We start from the raw sequence: 17783 nt of genomic DNA, 5'->3' as shown, positions 1-17783 counted from the left end.
TAACACATAAGAACATCGGAGGTTTATTTGTTGATTTATTGAGCATCTGCCATGGGCAGCATCTCTCAGGGTGGCACCTGGAGAGTTTCCAGTCCTCTACCAGTCTCGACTACGGGAGGGAGAGTCAAGCAGAGGCCTGCCCGTTCCATTCCTAGCTTGGCCAGTGGCTAGCGAGTGGCAGGCCATCGGCTACAAGTCAAAACTCCCCTGTCCTGGGCAGCAGGGGCACGGGAGAGAGTCCAGGGTGGAGACTCAGGTTTACTGCGCGGAAGAAGGCGATGGTAACCGCATCAGGATTTTTACAGAGAAAATTCTCTGGATCCACTACCGGAACGATTGCAGATGGAGGTGGGGCCTTCTGGCCGAGTCGTGTCCATGGCGTCGCTTTGGGTCGGACACGACTCGACGACATACGACAGCAACCACGGTTAGAACGTGGAACTAAATGCCGTGGAGGGTCCGGCGGGTTTGTGGACATGATCTTTGTCCTAAGGACCTCACTGACTAGTGGACTCAGAACTCTGAACTTCCAGGTTTAAATCCAGCAGAAACTGGGTGGTAAAAGAGGGAGGGATCAACGAATCAATGGATGTTATTTATTGAGCTCTTACTTTATGCAGAACACTGTACTGAGTGCTTGGGAGAGGACAGTAAAGAGAGCCTTAGTAGATAGGTTCCCGCCCTATAACCGACTTTCAGTCTAAAAGCACTGTGCCAAGCTCTGTTCTAAGCGCTGGGGTAGAATCCCACCTGGGCTCACAGTCTCAATCTCCATTTTCAGATGCAATTACCTTGTATCTCCCCCAGTGCTTAGTACAGTGCCTGGCACAGAGTAAGCACTTAACCAGTACCACTGTTTTCCAGTAACTGAGGCCCAGAGAAACAAAGTGACTTGCCCAGGGTCACAGAGCAGACAAGCGGCAGAGCTGGAGTCGAACCCAGGTCCTTCTGATTCCCAGGCCCGGGCTCTATCCATTAGGCTACACTGCTTCTTGCTCTCTGGATGCCCCCTGACCATCTGTAGTAGTGGGGAGACTGGTCGTAGGTCCTCTGCCCAAACTCTCCTGGGCCAGAATGTTCCTCCACAACGTCCCACCGATGGGGTTTCCTCCAGGAAGCCTTCCCCGATTTCTTCACAACATTCCAGGTCTGTCCCAACTCCCCCCTACAACATGTATGTATTTCACTCCTATCCTCAACATACATGTTCAGTATGAAGGACTGCTGTGTACAATCATATCCATATTTTAACTTTTTTCCAAATTCATATATATGTACGTATGCATGAATTCAAATATATATTCATTTTATATTGTGCATTATATGGCATATTTTATCACATATTTATTTAGATATATACATCCGTACGTTCAGTTTTTAAGCCATTTCATTCAGTTGTGGTTTTTGAGCACTTACTGAGCGCTTAGGAGAATGTGACATAGCAGACGTATTCCCTGCCCACAATGAGCCTACAGTTTAGAGGGGGAGACAGACATGAATATAAATGAATTACCGATATGTTCTTAAGTGCTGGGGTGCGAGTGGTGAATAAAGGGAGCAAGTCAGGACGACTCAGAAGGGAGCGGAGAAGAGGAAAGGGGGGCTTAGATAGGGAAGGCCTCTTAAAGGAGATGGCGTTCGATAAGCCTTTGAAGCGGGGGAGAGTCATTGTCTGACGGATGTGAGGTGGGAGGGCGTTCCAGGCCGGAGGCGGGACGTGGGCGAGAGGTCGGGGGCGAGCTGGACGAGACGGATGCCCAGCGAGTCCACCATCGTATCTCAGAGACAGCCAGAGGGAAAGGTGTGGGTAGCTCTGCCAGCCTTAGGTTGCCTAGCAACAAATGATCTCTGGCGGATGTGATGGTCTAATTCTTGAGACCCTTGGGGACTTGGGTGATGCTTCCCTTTCACGCGGACAGGAAAATGAACAGCCCTGGCAGGTTGGTGTGGTTGCCTTGAAAGTAGCTTCCTCATTTCTCCACCAGTGGAAATACGAAACCATAGATAAGACCTCAGAGTCCCCAGAGAGGAATGAAATTGATGAAAATGTATGGATTTTCCAAGATATGTTGTCCTCTGCTGAGCATTTGCTTTATAAATTGCCATTTCATTCATTCAGTCATTCAGTCGTATTTATTGAGCGCTTACTGTGTGCAGAGCACTCTACTGTTGTGTTGTACACTCCCAGGAGCTTACTCCCTGCACACAGTAAGCGCTCAATAAATATGATCCAGTGATCTCAGGGTATTGTTATCGCCTTTTGCTTTTGATCGCACATGGACAGGGTTTATTTTCCGAAGAATGCAACCATTTTTCTGGCTGAATCAATCAGTGGTATTTATTGAGCGCTTGCAGAGTGCAGAGCGCTGTATTAGGCATTTGGTAGAGGCTGTTTTTTGTTTTTAAATGGTATTTGTTTGGCTGATACTGTGTGTCAATCACTGTGTAGACATTGGGTAGATGCAAGTTATTCAGGTTGAATTCAGTCCCTGTCCCATGGGGCACACAGTCTAGCAGAATCACTGGTTTGCGGTTGGGGAAAATGAGGCCCAGAGAGGTGAGGTGACTTGCCCAAGTTCACACAGCGGGCGAGTGGTGGAGCCGGGATTGTTTGCCAGATCCTCTGGCTCCCAGGCCTGGGCTTTCTCTTCTAGACCCTTCAACTTCCCATACTACAGCGTTGGTGGACACATCCCTGCCGACAAAGACCGTACAGTGTAGAGGGGGAGACAGTGTTATAAGTTAATACATATTATTTACTGTTGTGTTGTACTCTTCCAGGTGCTTAGTACAGTGTCCTGCACGCAGTAAAGCTCAATAAATATGATTGAGTGATTTCAGGGTATTTTTACCGCCTTTTGCTTTGGGTCACACGTGGACGGGGTTTCTTTTCCGCAGAATATCACCATTTTTCTTGCTGAATCAATGGTGGTTATTGAGCACAGTGGCAGAAGGGGGTGGGGTTTGCATCTACCCCAGCGCTTAGTACAGTGCCTGGCCCAAACGAAATGCTTAACAAATGCCAGTAGAAAAAAACAAACCACAGAGGCTTTTGAGGTCCCAGGCTTTAGATGGCAACAGGTGGGCAAGGGATTTTACGAAACCAAGTTAACCAGGTTTGCATTAAGATCTCGACTGTATGCCCGTTAGGGGCAGGGAATGTTTCCACTAATTCTGGGGTATCGTACTCCCCCAAACTCCAAGTACAGTGCTCTGCACCTAATAAGCACTCAATAAATGCCATCGATCGATCGATTGACCCGAAGGCTATACCCCTGTCCGCCCCAAATGGATTTCACCTCTCGTCGTTATTTAGCTCTGGCAAATCCCACCGAAAATCACTCGCTCACCCAATTGTGCGCAGTTCCTTCTCTTGAAGGAATAAAAACATCATGTCTAGCAGGTAGCCCAACCAGCTACTCTAATTATCTATTAGCCTGCAGTGGTTCAGGGTTCTGTCAGCTAATTAGCTCTGGAAGGGAGCGGGGATTCTGTCAACAAGACATAAATAGCCAGTTAAAGGAAGAATGAAAATTATCATGGTAGTTCCTTTCCTGAGGGGGTTGGTGGTGTATTTTTTTGTTAACATGACCCCATGCTATAAATGGAATAAAACCATTAATATAGAGATAGCAGATTGCCTTGAAAAAGAGCCACTGGAAAGGCAATTTAGCCAACCTTCAATTTATTAGTAATTTGAATCTGAGACAAACAGAATCCAGTACTGAAATTAGGAGATTTTGATTTTTTTCTAGTTAAAAAAAGAAGAAAATTCCAGAGTGTTAATTGGGTGTTTTTTTTTTCCTTTTTAATTGGAGCTTGAAATGGGATGGAATTTCAGAAACGTCATGATTTAGTTCTGTGTATTTTTGTAATTCACGTAAAAGAACGTAGGCACAGCTAGAGTTTCTTTGGTAACGTAACTGTTTTCAGCGCTTAAGGTTAGGGTTAGCATTTACACATAATGTGAATGGCTCAATACCACGAGCTAATCTAGTGGTCTGCAGGGGAGAGTTAAAACAACAGCTTAATTTAGAGTATGGAATTCAACATTCAGCAGAACGAACCAATCAATATTCATTCAATTGTATTTATTGAGCACTTATTGTGTGCTGAGCACTGTACTAAGTGCTTGGGGGAGGACAGCAGAACAATAAACAGTCACTTTCCCTGCCCACAATGAGCTTACAGTCTAGAGGGGGAGACTTAGTATTTGTTTCCTGCTGAGAAGTAACGGGGGAGAGTTCAGAAGAGGCAAAAGACATGATACCCACCCTCAAGGAGATTCCAGTTGATCGGCAGAGGAAGAAATAAAACCAGATAGGAGAGAATGAAGTTTTTGAATGCTAATCATTTTAGCTGCTTCTGATTAAAAAACACACAAACCTTTCTAAAGAATTCCCAGGACATCTGACATTGGCATTGAATCGATCAAGCTTAGTGGCATTTATTAAGCGCCCGGAACGTGCGGTGCATAGTACCGAGATCTGGAAGAATCCACAAGATGGAAAGTCCGACCCAACCCATTGGCCTTGGAAAGACTCACCATTCCAGTCCCCCTGGGAGGTTCCTTGACCAGAACACCACACCCCCACTGGTGGTCAATCTGGACTCCATTTTCTTTTTAATTCTTCCTTTTCCTAAGGCCAAATTTTTGTTAGCCAAAAAGCTCCACTGTTCATTCTGCTGCCAGCCCTGGTCTGCTTACTGAGCGCTCAGATTACTAACCCCCTTCTCCCTTCTGTGCACCAGCCTCGTTAGGATCGGAATGATGCTTTGAGCCGTAAGCTCCTCCTTCTAGATCATAACGTCCTTGAGGACAGGGTTCATGTCTCCCAACTCTGTTGAATTGGGCTCTCGCCAGCACTTTACTACAGTGGTCTGCACATGGTTAGTGCTCAATAAATACCACTAATGGATCGATTGATCCATTCTTTATATTGATATCTGCCCCCCCCCAAGACTGTAAGCTCACTTTGGGCAAGGACTACATCTGTCATATTGTACTCTCCCAAGCGCTCAGTACAGTGCTCCGCACAAAGGAAACGCTCGATAAAGACGATCGACTGGCCGACCGGTGGGCCGATATACGTGCTTGCCTTATCCCACTGAAATTCCCAAGGTAGAATTTGCTTCTAGCAGACCAGAGCTCTTTCTTTTGGCACTAGATCTGGGAGGCTGGCGTAGCGAGGGAAAGAATGTCTCTAATTGGCTCTTACATAAGAATGTTGTTAATTGATTCTCGAGAAGAAATAGCAAGGTCGTGTGGTTGCAGTCAGCTGCAAACTTACCGAGCTGGCAGGAGAGAAGAAATTTCTCTCCACAGTGGAGGTGGTTCCGCAAGTAGTACAGAGGAAGAAAAAACTAGGAGCACAAGAGTAATAATTGTGGTTTGTTCAGCGCCTGCTATATTTTAATGGTATTTGTTAAGCTCTTACTATGTGCGGGGCACTGTTCTAAGTCCTGGGGTAGATATTCGGTAACCACGTCCCGTATGAGGCTCACAGTCTTAATGCCCATTTTACAGATGAGGGAACTGAGGCACAGAGAAGAGAAGCAACTTGCCCAAGGTCACACAGCAGACGAGGGGCAGAACTGGGATTAGAACCCACGTCCTTGATGATGATAATGATGTTGGCGTTTGTTAAGCGCTTACTATATGCAGAGCACTGTTCCAAGCGCTGGTGTAGATACAGGGTAATCAGGTTGTCCCACATGAGGCTCACAGTCTTCAGCCCCATGTACTAAGCGCTAGGGAGAGTCCAATATAACATCAGACACATTCCCTGCCCACCACTAGCTCACAGTCTAGAGCGCTGCCATGTGATTTTCCTTGCCTCAGTCAACGAATGGGTGATATCTTTTGAGCACTTACTATGTGCCGAGCACTGGACTAAGCCCTTGGGAGAGAACGGTGCGACAGAATTAGCCGACACGTTCCCTGCCTGTAACAAAGAGCAAACACCTAATAAATACCCCAGTGAATGAAATGTGTGGCTCTCGCCCAGGTTCATTAGTGTTACAAGACTCTGGTCTTAGTTTAGCCTTTTTCAAAATTTCAAGGAGGGACGAAAGAAAAGGTAACATTTTGGTTGGTGTCCGTTAGCTAGGGAGGTGATGCCTTCTGGGCTATTTATTTTTTTTACTGGTATCCTTTAAGCGCTTAATATGTGCCAGGCACTGTAGTAAGCACTGGAGCAGATATAAGCCAGTCAGGTTGGCCACAGTCCATGTCCCACCTTGGGGCTCACGGTTTCAATCGTCATTTTACTGATGAAGTAACCGAGGTACAGAGAAGTGAAGCAACTTGCCCACGGTCACAGAGCGGACAAGCGGCGGGGCCGGCATTAGAATCCGGGTCCTTCTGACTCCTACGCCCGGGCTCTAGCCACTAGGCCATGCTGCTCCTTTGGAAGGAGCTGGGTACAGACCGCTTTAAGGAGCGTAAAATATATTCTCTTCATGGTAGGAACTGACAGGTAGGTTGAAGTATGAATATTTGAGAGGGAGGAAGGAAATTCTTTATCTCCAGATGGCTCCTTTCCAAAGGGAGCTAAGGAAAAATCTGAGATGTTTAGCTTTAGATGGAAAGGTCTAAGCCCTTATGTACGTATCTGTAATTTATCTATAATGTTATTTATTTGTGTTATTGTCTGCCTCCCCCTCTAGACTGTAAGCTTATCCTGGACAGTGAATGGGACCACTTATTCTTACACTGTACCCCCGCCCCTCCAGCACTTAGTACAATGCTTTGCACCCAGTAAGCACTCGATGAGTGTGATTGAATGAATGATTAATTCACCAAAAGCTTTTCGATGGAAAGAAACCGTGCCGGGGAAGAACAGAGTGAGTGAAAGAAAACAGTCACTTGCTACCGAGCTCGTACTAGGGGCAGAACACTGTACTAACCGCTTGGGCGAGTACAATGCAACAAAATTAGCAGGCACAGTCCCTGCCCATAATGAGTCTCGAGGGGGAAATCTCTAGACTGTGATTTCATAGTAGGCAGGGAATCTGTCTGCTTATTGTTGGATTGTACTCTCCCAACCGCTTAGTACAGTGCTCTGCACACTGTAAGCGCTCACTCAGTACAATTGAATGACTGAATGGACGGAAGGAGTGGGTGGCTCCGATCGCTGAGATTGTGGCAGATTGCTGAGGTGGAAAAAGCCAAGCAAACTTGTGATTCCCAGCCTTGGAGTCGGGGGTGTTAGATTTCCTGGACTCGGATGGATTTTGGGAGCTTAGCCGGTATTCTGAGAGGAAAGGTAGTCTTTGAAGGGGGCAGACTTTTTGGTTACCCCTAATTCACCCCCTCATTGTAGTAGTGAGGTCGTGCTAGGGACAGTCCTTAGCCCTTACTGTATGCAGGAAAGTGTACTAAGGGCTGGGAAGAGTATACAAGTGGAAATTAGTCACAGACCCTGTGGTTCGAAAAGTCCAGAGTCCATAAAGGAGTTAGCTCCTCGTGGTCAGGGATTTCATCTCGTGCTTCTCTTCTTGTTCCCCAAGCGCCTAGTACAGTGTGTGGTACTCAGGGCACACTCAATAAATAGCAATCATCATAATAATGAAGGTGTCAGTTGCTCAAAGCTTACTAGGTGCCAAGCACTGTACTAAGCGCTGGGGCGATACAAGATCTTTCAGGTCAGGCACAGCCCCTGACTCACACGGGTCATTTGAAAGATGAGCCACCCGAGGCACTGAGAAGTGAAGTGACTTGTCCAAGGCCACACAACAGGCAAGTGGCATAGTTGGGATTGGAACCCTGGTCCTTTGACTCCCAGGCCCCCGGGCTCTTTCCACCAGGCCACATTGTATACCTGGAGGAGGAAGGAAGCTTGACAAGGGAAGGCCAAAAAATAAATAGAGAGGGAGGATATTTAGGGACAAAAAAGACAGCAGTTGGAATTGGTCACCCTTTTATGATGACAGATGTAATTGTCTGGGCTGTGGCCTTTACGGTCCACTGAGTCAGGTAAATCTGGCAAAACACCCTGACATCAAAGTAAACTAATGTCATCCAGATAAATGAGTTTGGGGTGTGTCATTCTTAGCGTTTAAACCCCTGGTATCCACCCCACCCTCCACCCCTCAGCCCTTTTGTCCATTTGCTTTTCTCTGCCGATTCCCCTATCTGTTTTTTATTGCAATGTCTGTCTTCCCCTCTGGATTGTAAACTCCTTGTGAGCAGAGGCCGTGATTACAAACTCTCTTGTAATCGTCCCCTCCTAATCAATCAATCAATCAATCGGTGTTTTTTATTGAATGCTTACTATATGCAGAATACTGTACTAAACTCTTGGGAGAGGACGTACAGCATAATTCGCAGGGACATTCCCCGAACACAGTGAGCTCAAAGCCTAGAGCGGGGAGACAGACATTAATAGAAATGCATCATTTGTAATATATGTTAAAAATGTGAATGTAAGTGCCGTGGGCTTGGGGGTGGGGTGACTATCAGATGCCCAAAGGTCACAGATCCAGGTGCACAGATGACACAGAAGGGAGAGTGAAATGGAGGAAAGAGGGCTTAATCGGGGAAGGCCTCTTGGAGGAGATGTAACCATTACAGGCGTTCACTATGGTGCTCCTCCCATAGAAAATGCTTAATAAAATACCACAGCTAAATTGATCAAGTGATCCTTTCAGTATGGAAAGAGAGCCACAGTTTAGTTGGCGATATATTAAGGCTTTAGTGCAAAAAAAAAAAAAAGGAAGTTGTTCCTTAGGATGACTTTTGGAAAAGAAGTTTAGACATGTTATGTTTTAACCACTTTTAATGACGGCATTTTGCTGAACACTTCAGGAAGGCATTTAGAAATGTGTATTATTAGAAGGCAGACTCTCAAGTGAAGGAGTGTCATTACCGAAGAACAGTGATGCCACAGTGTTGTGAAAGGAATGGAACTTTAAGCCGTTCATTTGAAAAAGATCCCCATTAATAATAATTGCAGTATTTGTTAAGCGCTTACTCTGTGCCAAGCATTCTACTAAGGGCTAGGGTAGATACAAGATCATCAAGTTCCACCAGGGGCTCACAGTCTAAGTAGGAGGGAGAGCAGGTATCGAATCCCCATTTTCTAGATAAGAGAACTGGGGCCTAGAGAAATTAAATGATTTGCCCCAGTTCTCAAAGCAGGTGGATGGAGGAGCCGGAATTAGAACCCAGGTCCTCTGACTACCCGCCAAGGTTCGGGTTGAATGTTGTTGCCACAACTTTTTGTTGTCAGAAGAATTGAGGTCCTAAATTGTAGACTGCACACAGCGGGTCTTCCTGGGTCAGACCGTTGATACTCCCAGCCCAATTTATCTATCCGCAATTATGGCAAGAAAATGCTTAGGACGATGGAGTGAGGGTTGCCACCCATCCTCACGTTTATCTCCGTAGCATCTAAAATGCCTTAACCTTTCCCTCGACACTCCTGGCTCATACCAGGAATGATGGTGTTTAGTAAGCTCTGTTCAGTGTTTAGTGTGCTGAGCATCGCAGCATGGCGTAATGAATAGGGCATGGGCCTGGGAGTCGGCAGGTCATGGGTTCTAATTCCCTTGTCTGCTGTGTGACCGTGGGCAAGTCGCTTCACTCCTCTGTGCCTCAGTTACCTCATTTGTAAAATGGGGACTGAAACTCTAAGCCCCATGCAGGACGGGGACCCTGTCCAACCTGATTTGCTAGTACCCACCCCAGAGCTTGGCATAAAGGAAGGACTTAAACAAATACCTCAGCAATCTGCCACAGTCTGATCATTATTTCAGAGCCACCCACTATTTCCATCCATTCAGTCATTCAATTGTATTGAGTGAGTGCTTACAGTTGCCTTTCTACTCTCATACCTGTTGCAGGAGCACTTTGAAAATCTTATAAATAATCTATTTTTGGGCCTGCTCCCATGCTAGACTGTAAGTTCTTTGAAGGCAGGGATCATATCCGCTAACTCTCCAGTGTGCTTAGTACTGTGCTCTGCACAGAAAATATCCTGTAAGCTCCTTGAGGGTGAGGATCATTTCTCACTCTCCCGAGCGCTCAGTACTGCAGTATCCTGCCAATTTCTTGCTCTGTGACCTTGGGCAAGTCACCTGACTTTTCTGTGCCTCGGTTTCGCTATCTGTAAAATGAGGATTCAATATCCATTCTCCCTCCTATCAAGATGGTGAGCTCCACGTAGGACAGGGACCGTATCCAATCTGATTAAATTGGATCTACCCCCCTCGCCTAGACGAGTGCTTGATATATAGTAAGCACTTAATAAATGTCATTATTATGTATTATTATTGTTACTGGATGATCAACTGATTGACAGTAGACTGTAAACTCCTTGGGGGCTTACACTACTGTTCTCCACAGTATGGAATGATTGATTAAGAGTAGACTTAAGGGCAGGGATCATGTCTACAAACTCTATTAGACTCCCTCAAGCACTTAGTACACTTCCCTGCACACAGTAGGGGCTGAATACATACCATATAATGATTGATCTATCGCATCCTTCTCATTTTCAACCTTCATAAGTATTTCTAAATGCAGTTCTTGGAATTTCAGACTTATTTCCGGGGAAAGGGGTTGTTCGAGCCCCCCCATCCCCACACCCCCACCATCTCCAGGTTGGAGCGAGTGGGAGGTGAGTAGGCCTGGCACGTTCCCGAACGGCACCTGGTCTCTGGCAGTCCGTGATTCTCAGGGCAGGAATAAGATGTTGATTTTGGAATTTGGGTTTGGGGAATGGGAGCTGCCCAGCCAACGTTTATTAATTAGATTGGATCCTTGTCCAAACCTGACGACTGGCAAAGACTGTCTCTTTCCACAACTGGGAGCCTTAGGGCACGCACCAGTCGGAGAGAGCTGTGAGCCCAGTCCAAGGCCAGACCTTGCCCCCAGAACAAACAGGGCTAGTACTTGTCCACGGAGCCAGCTGGCTTCTAGCCATCCCCGGCCAACTCCGACTGCAACTATGGCCAACTGAAACTTTCTCTCTCTCTCTCTGAGTAAATGGTGGGATTTATTTTGGAACCTGAGATGGATTGAATTCTCCCTCTCCCCCTTTTGCTAGCGAGACCCTCGGGCTTCCTTAACAGCAGAGAGGGGAAAGACATTTTCCTCAGGGGAAGCAGCGTGGCCTAGCGGATAGAGATCAGGCCTGGGAGGCAGAAGACCTGGGTTCTAATCCCGGCTCCACCGCCTGTCTGCTGGGTGACCTTGGGCAAGTCACTTAACTTCTCCGGGCCTCAGTTACCTCATCTGGAAAGTGAGGATTAAGACTGTGAGCCCTTTGTGGACCAGAAACCGTGTCCAACTCAATTATCTTTTATCTACGTCAGCACGTAGTACAGTGCCTGGCATATAGTAATCTCTCAGCAAATACTTTTATCATTATTATTATTATTGTTAAGAGCCCAGGCCTGGAAGTCAGAAGACCTGGGTGTTCATCCCATCTCTGCCCCTCGCCTGCTGTGGGACGTGGGCAAGTCACTTTACTTCTCCATACTTCAGGTTCCTCATCTGTAAAATGGGGATTTCATGACCTGTTCTCCCTCCTACTTAGAATGTGAGCTCCCATGAGAGACAGGGATTGGGTCTGACCCGATGATCCTGTCTTGTATTTGGATCTGTGACCTGCACTTAGATCTCTGACCTTTGGACATTTGATATTCACTCCAGTCCCACAGCACTTGTGGACATATCTTTAAATTCTGTTATAAATTACTTATTAATTTATATTAATATCTGTCTCCCCCTCTAAATTGTTAGCTCGTTATGGGCATGGAACATGTCTGCTAATTCTGTTGGATTGGACTGTCTTCAGTTCTTAGTATAGTGTTCTGCACCATAGTAAGCGACCATAAATACCATTGATTGATTACATCGACTCTAGGGCTTACACAGTGCTTGATGTATAATAGTGCATTACATATATTGTTATTATTTTTATTTCCTTTGATCAGCCTCTGGGGTCACCCCCAGCCTTCCGGCAGTGGTTTAGATTACAGTCCCCCAAACCACCACGGCAGCACCTCGGCACCAGTTAGGCGCTGTCAGCCATCTACAGTCTCAATTCACCAACCAATCGATGGTACTTATTGAGCGCTTTTTGCATCCAGAGCACTGTACTGAGCGCCTGGGAGAGTACACTACACCAGAGTTGGTAGCCCCAATCCCTTCACTCAAGAAGCTTACAGTCTACAGGGGAAGACATACACTCAGAGAAATTGCAGGTAGGGGGAAGCAACTGAGTCTAAATATCTGTACCTAAGGGCTGTGGGGGCAGGGATTGAGGGGGAGGGGGAACAAGCTAGGAGGTTATGGGGTACAGACTCAGGGCTCTGGGAGAGGCATTTGGGACCCCTTCATGCTGATCTCTCTGGCAGTGGGAGGCATGAGCTCGAAGGTAAAGCAAACTGAGTCGGGCTCCTGGCCAACAGAGAGAGAGGGCCAGTCCTCTCCTCAGGCCGGTCTTCTCCTTTCCCCGGCCCAGGCCCGGGCATCTCCTCAGGACAAGACTTTACCAGGGCTGGACCTTTCCTCAGCCTGAGCCTTCCCCCCTGGCTAAGAAACTAAAACTGAGAAACACTGTTGTAAATCCTGTTGGGCTTTTAAATGGAATTGCCAATGAACACCCAATGTTATTGAGGGTCTGCTCCTTCCCCCGTCTGCAGACATTACTGCTGGAGGAGGGTTGGGTATCAGTTGGGGTCTGAGAGGAACAGAGTATTCTTGAGTTTCTGTGCTTAGCAGTGGAAGTAGGTGACCCATTTCCACTGCCCACGCAGTAGGGTCAAAATTCTCGCTTGTGTGATGGGGATTTTCAGAACCTTTCCCCAGTCGGTCAAAATCAAAACAACAAAGTTCTCAGGCTGGGACCTCTCCTCGGTCTGGACCTCCGCCAGGCCGGGTCTCTCCCCAGGCCGGGCCTCCCCCCAGGCCGGGCCTCCCCCAGGGCCGGTTGTCAGTTTGGACACAGTCTTAATCCCCATTTTACAGATGAGGTAACTGAGGCCCAGAGAAGTGAACTGACTTGCCCGAACTCACACAGCACATGTGGCGGAGCCAGAAATAGAACTCAGGTCCTCCTGACTCTCAGGCCTGCGCTTTTTCTTGATTTGCCACCAGGTTCTTCTGGGCTCAGCTCCCCGGTCCACCGCCTGCCTCCTTTGTGACCTTGGGCAAGTCACTTAGCTTCTCTGTCCCTCAGTTACTTCAGCTGTAAAATGGGGAATAAAACACCTGTTCTCCCTCCCCCTTAGGCTGAGAGCCCCATGAGGGACAGGGATTATGTCCTATCCAATTATCTTGCCTCCACCCCAGCATATAGTTCATTGCTTGGCATATAGTAAGCGCTTAGCAAACACCACAGTTGCTATTATTATTATTGTTATTATTATTTACGATGATGAGATGATGCCGCCCCATCTGTCCAGTTGGATTTTTTGGTGTAACTCCGAGCAGTGGGCGGGCACCTTATTCTACAAAAAGGGCTGAAGGTGTCTCGCGGAAGGTCAATTTGGTGTCTGTTTCTTCTCTCAGCTGTCAGTTTCTTGAGGGAAAGGATATTTATCAAAGCCAGCGTTATCATTTAACGCACCCCGGTTGGACCTGGCAGCGGCCAAAGCCCAACTCCTGGGACACCGCGCGAAACACCTCAGACCTCTAACATCCGTCCTTGTTTTCCTCGGTTTCTGTCGCAGGACCAGCTGAGGGACTGTTTGACCAGAGCCTCTCCGGAAGCCAAGGACACGGACACCCTCGTCCAAGAGGCCGACAGTCAGTATGGAACCTGGAACGAGCAGGGCCACAGCAGGGACAGGTAAGGACGTCTCCATGTTGCCCCGCCAAAGGTGCCCGACTGATTTTCCCAGCCCCCGACATCGATTCAGTTGCCATCCCTCCGCGTACGCCCCCGGGGGCCTCTTTAGGCCGAGGATTGAAGCTGGTTCCTGAAGTCTCAGAAGGAGAAAGAAACGTTTGTGTCCATCTCGCCACAGACTTCTCTCGCCCAGTCCCGCCTCAAGCCTGGAAAGCCCTCCCTCCTCATATCCAACAGACAGCGACTCTCCCCCACTTCATTCATTCATTCAGTCATTTGATCGTATTTATTAAGCTTTTACTGTGTGCGGAGCACTCAGCTACGCACTTGGGAAAGTACGATACAACAATAAAGAGTGACAACCCCTATCCACAGTGAGCTTACAGTCTACAGGCGGGGAGTAGACGTCAATACAAATAAGTAAAATGACAGATAGGGACGTAAGTGGTGTGGGGCTGGGAGGGCAGGGAAGAGCAAAGGGAGCAAGTCAGGGTGACGCAGAAGGGAGTGGGAGATGAAGAAAAGTGGGACTTAATCTGGGCTTCAAAGCCTCATCGAAGGCCCATCTCCACCCCGAGGCCTTTCCTGATTGAGCTCCCTTTTCCAAGTCGTTCACTCCCTTCTGTGTCGCCCTGCCTTGCTCCCTTGATTCATCCCCCCTCCCATCTCCTCAGCACTTATGTCCAGATCTGTACTTTAGTTATATTCATGTCTGTCCCCCTGCTGTAGACTGTAAACTTGTTGTGGGCAGGGAATGTGTCTGCTATATTGTTCTGTTGTACTTTCCTAAGCACTTAGGACAGTCCTCTGCACACAGAAAATGCTCAGTAAATATGATTGATTGATTGCAACATGGCCTAGTGAATAGAGCGTGGCCCGAGAGTCAGAAGATCTGGAGTCTACCGCCAGCTCCTCCACATACCTTTTGTGTGGCCTTGGACGAGTCATTTGTCTTGTCTATGCTTCAGTTCCCTCACCTGCAAAATGGGGATTCGGTACCCGTTCTCCCTTCTTTGTGGACTGTGAGACCCAAGTGGGACCTGATTATTTTGCAACTACCCCAGTGCTTAGTACAGGGTTTGGCATATAGTAAGGGTTTAACAAATACCACGATTATTATTAAATATTAATAATAATAATAAAAATGCTGAATGGAACTTGGGGACTTGTGGGAAAAACTATTACAGCCCTCTAAGATAAATCAGTGGTGTTTATTGAGTGTCTACTGTGTGCTGTGCACTGTATTAGGTTCTTGGGAGAGTACAGTATAACAGGATTGGTAGACGTGATCCCTGCCCATAAGAAGCTTCCAGTCTAAGGGGAGGCAGATATTATAATAAATGACGGGGAAATGGTAGAATATGAGGAAATCGTACTTTCCCAAGTGCTTAGTACATTGCTTCGCACACAGTGAGCGCTCAGTAGGCAGCGGCATGGCCTAGCGGATAGAGCCCGGGCCTGGGAGTCAGTAGGACCCGGTTCCTCTCTCGGCTCTGTCACTAGTCTGCTTTATGACCTCGGGCAAATCACTTCACTTTTCTGTGCCTCAGTTCCCTCATCTGTAAAGTGGGGATGAAGGCAGTGAGCCCCATGTGGGCCAGGGACTGTGTCCAACCCGATGACCCTCGGATCTACCCCAGTGTTTCGAAGAGTGCCTGGCATATAGTAAGCGCTTAGCAAATACAGCAAAATAAATAAATAATTGCCATCGATTGATCGATACGGAAATTAGGGCGGTGGGGTTGAGGGACAGAAAATGTGCACCCGGGCTTGACGCAGAAAGAAGGAAGGAGAGAAGAAGCGAGATTGTAAGGCCACTTTAGTAGGGCCTGGGTTGGGGGGTACGGAGCAGAAACTCGGGCGTCTCATCCATTTCCGATCCCAGGGTGCCCTGGCACTGCCCTCGCTACTGGGATAGGAAAACCTGGGCCGTGGGACATTGGGTGCTTTTTTTATCTCCTTGCTCTTGTGCCGTCTGTTGTTTTCTTGAAATCAAAGGAAGCTCCAGAACTGGGCATTCCATCCCCGACCCAAAAAAGTTCTTCCCACGGCCTCTAGTGCCACCCACTGCTCAGAAACCACATTTTGCTTTTCTCTTGGACTCTCTGCTGGGAAACAGAGCTGAACGAGGGATTTAATAATAATAATGGCATTTATTAAGTGCTTACTAATAATAATGGTGGTGTTTGTTAAGCACTTCCTATGTGCAAAGCAATGTTCTAAGCCCCTGGGGGGGGGGATACAAGGTGATCAGGTTGTCCCATGTGGGGCTCACAGTTTTTAATCCCCATTTTACAGAGAGATAACTCAGGCACAGAGAAGATAAGTGACTTGCCCAAAGTCACACAGCTGACACTCTGACTCCCAAGCCCGGGTTCTTTCCACTGAGTCACCCTGCTTCTCTCTGCCAAGCACTGTTCTAAGTGCTGAGGTAGTTACAAGAAGCAGCATGGCATAGGGGATAGAGCACGGACCTGGATGCCAGAAGGTCATGGATTCTAATCCCGGCTCCGCCACGTGTCTGCCATGTGACCTTGGTCGAGTCACTTCTCTTGGCCTCAGTTCTCTCGTGTGTGAAATGGGGATTAAAACTGTGAATCCCATTTGGGACAGAGACTGTGTCCAACCCGATTAGCTTGTATCTACCCCAGCGCTTAGTACAGTGCCTGGCACATAGTAAGTGCTTAACAAAACCATTATTATTATTATTATTATTATTATTATTACAAGGTAATCAGATTGGACGCAGTCCCTGCCCACTTGGGGCTCACACTCTTAATCCCCATTTAAAATGAGGTCACTTAGGCCCAGAGAAGTGAAGTGACTTGCCCAAAATCAGACAGCAGACATGTGGCAGAACCAGGATTAGAACCCAGGTCTTTCTGACTTCCGGGCCCGTGCTCTACCCACTAAGCCACACTGCTTCACCGTGCTAAGTGCTGCACTGATCATGGATGTAGATGATTTCCCAATCTCTCTGACTTTAGCAACTTTGGGGAGTTGAGTCTGCGTTGGAGGGAGAGTAGGGACAAGTTTTTTAGGATGATCTTCAGACCACCCTCCCTAGAACATTTGGAGTTTATGATCTCCCCTTTGTGGCGGTCTTCAGCTGCCCTTCGTAGGATATTTGGAGTTTATGGCCTCCCCTTTGTGAACAGCCCGTCACACACAGACAAGTGGCACAGCTGGGGTTAGAACCCAGGTCCTTCTGACTCCCAGGCCCGGGCTCTAGCCACCAGGCCTCGCTGTCGCTGGGTTTTGTATTCTTCCTTCATAGTTTCACAACGGCTTGGTGAATGGTCTCATGGCCGGGGTCAGCCCCGAGGAGCGAGGGAAAATCACCAAGCTGGGCACCGCCCCGGCGACCCTCATCTCTCTCCGTTTCACAGCTTCACCGCGGAGTCCCCGTCGTCCGACAGCACCGTCAGCTCAGCGCGGAAGCAGCAGCCGGGCGTCCGGCCGCCTTCTCTCTCGTCTCAGACGGAGCCGACCTCCGGGGCCGCCCAGATCGGCGGCGACTCCTCCAGGGACCAGAGGAGCATCAGCCTGGACCGCTCCAGCACGGACTTGGATTCCACCGACGGCACCGAGGCGTCGCTGCCCGCCCTGCCCGACCCAGACGGGAAGAGCGACGATTTCTCCTTCATCGACGTAAGTCACCCTCCGCGGGGTCGGCCCTCCCTGGCGCTCGGTGCGTTCGCTGTTCTCCGAGCCCCGCGGCGGCTCCCGGAGAGATTCGGAATGAGTGGTGGGCATATTGGCAGGAGGGGTGGTATCAATAATAGTGTCGGGGGCGGCGATGATCGTGGGCGTGGTGGGGGCAGGGCTGACAGTTGTAGAGGGGTAGAGATAGCAGCGGTCGTGGCGGTGGGTAGTGACGGTGACGATAGTGGGTTTTTTAGCGGTAGTGGTGACAATAGAGAGTAGTGATAGTTGTAGCAGAGATTCATTCATTCGTCAGTCGTATTTATTGAGCGCTTA

At 48.1% G+C, this 17783-nt stretch overlaps 1 protein-coding gene across 4 annotated transcripts in view; it reads left to right on the top strand.

Annotated features, from left to right (window-relative positions):
* Positions 1–17783, top strand: part of KIAA1671 (KIAA1671 ortholog) — a 96242-nt gene that overhangs the window by 69730 nt on the left and 8729 nt on the right. For all 4 annotated transcript variants that reach the window (XM_007665515.4, XM_029048820.2, XM_039915137.1 and 1 more), the window contains 2 exons: positions 13684–13802; positions 17192–17453. In XM_007665515.4, the coding sequence (XP_007663705.2) occupies positions 13684–13802; positions 17192–17453 (381 nt within the window). The remainder of the gene's footprint in view (positions 1–13683; positions 13803–17191; positions 17454–17783) is intronic.

The sequence above is a fragment of the Ornithorhynchus anatinus genome, chromosome 21 (assembly GCF_004115215.2).
Source record: "Ornithorhynchus anatinus isolate Pmale09 chromosome 21, mOrnAna1.pri.v4, whole genome shotgun sequence".
NCBI classification, from domain to species: Eukaryota; Metazoa; Chordata; class Mammalia; order Monotremata; family Ornithorhynchidae; genus Ornithorhynchus; species Ornithorhynchus anatinus.
Note: the sequence above shows the minus strand (reverse complement) of the source record. Positions and strands in the feature narration are given on the sequence as shown.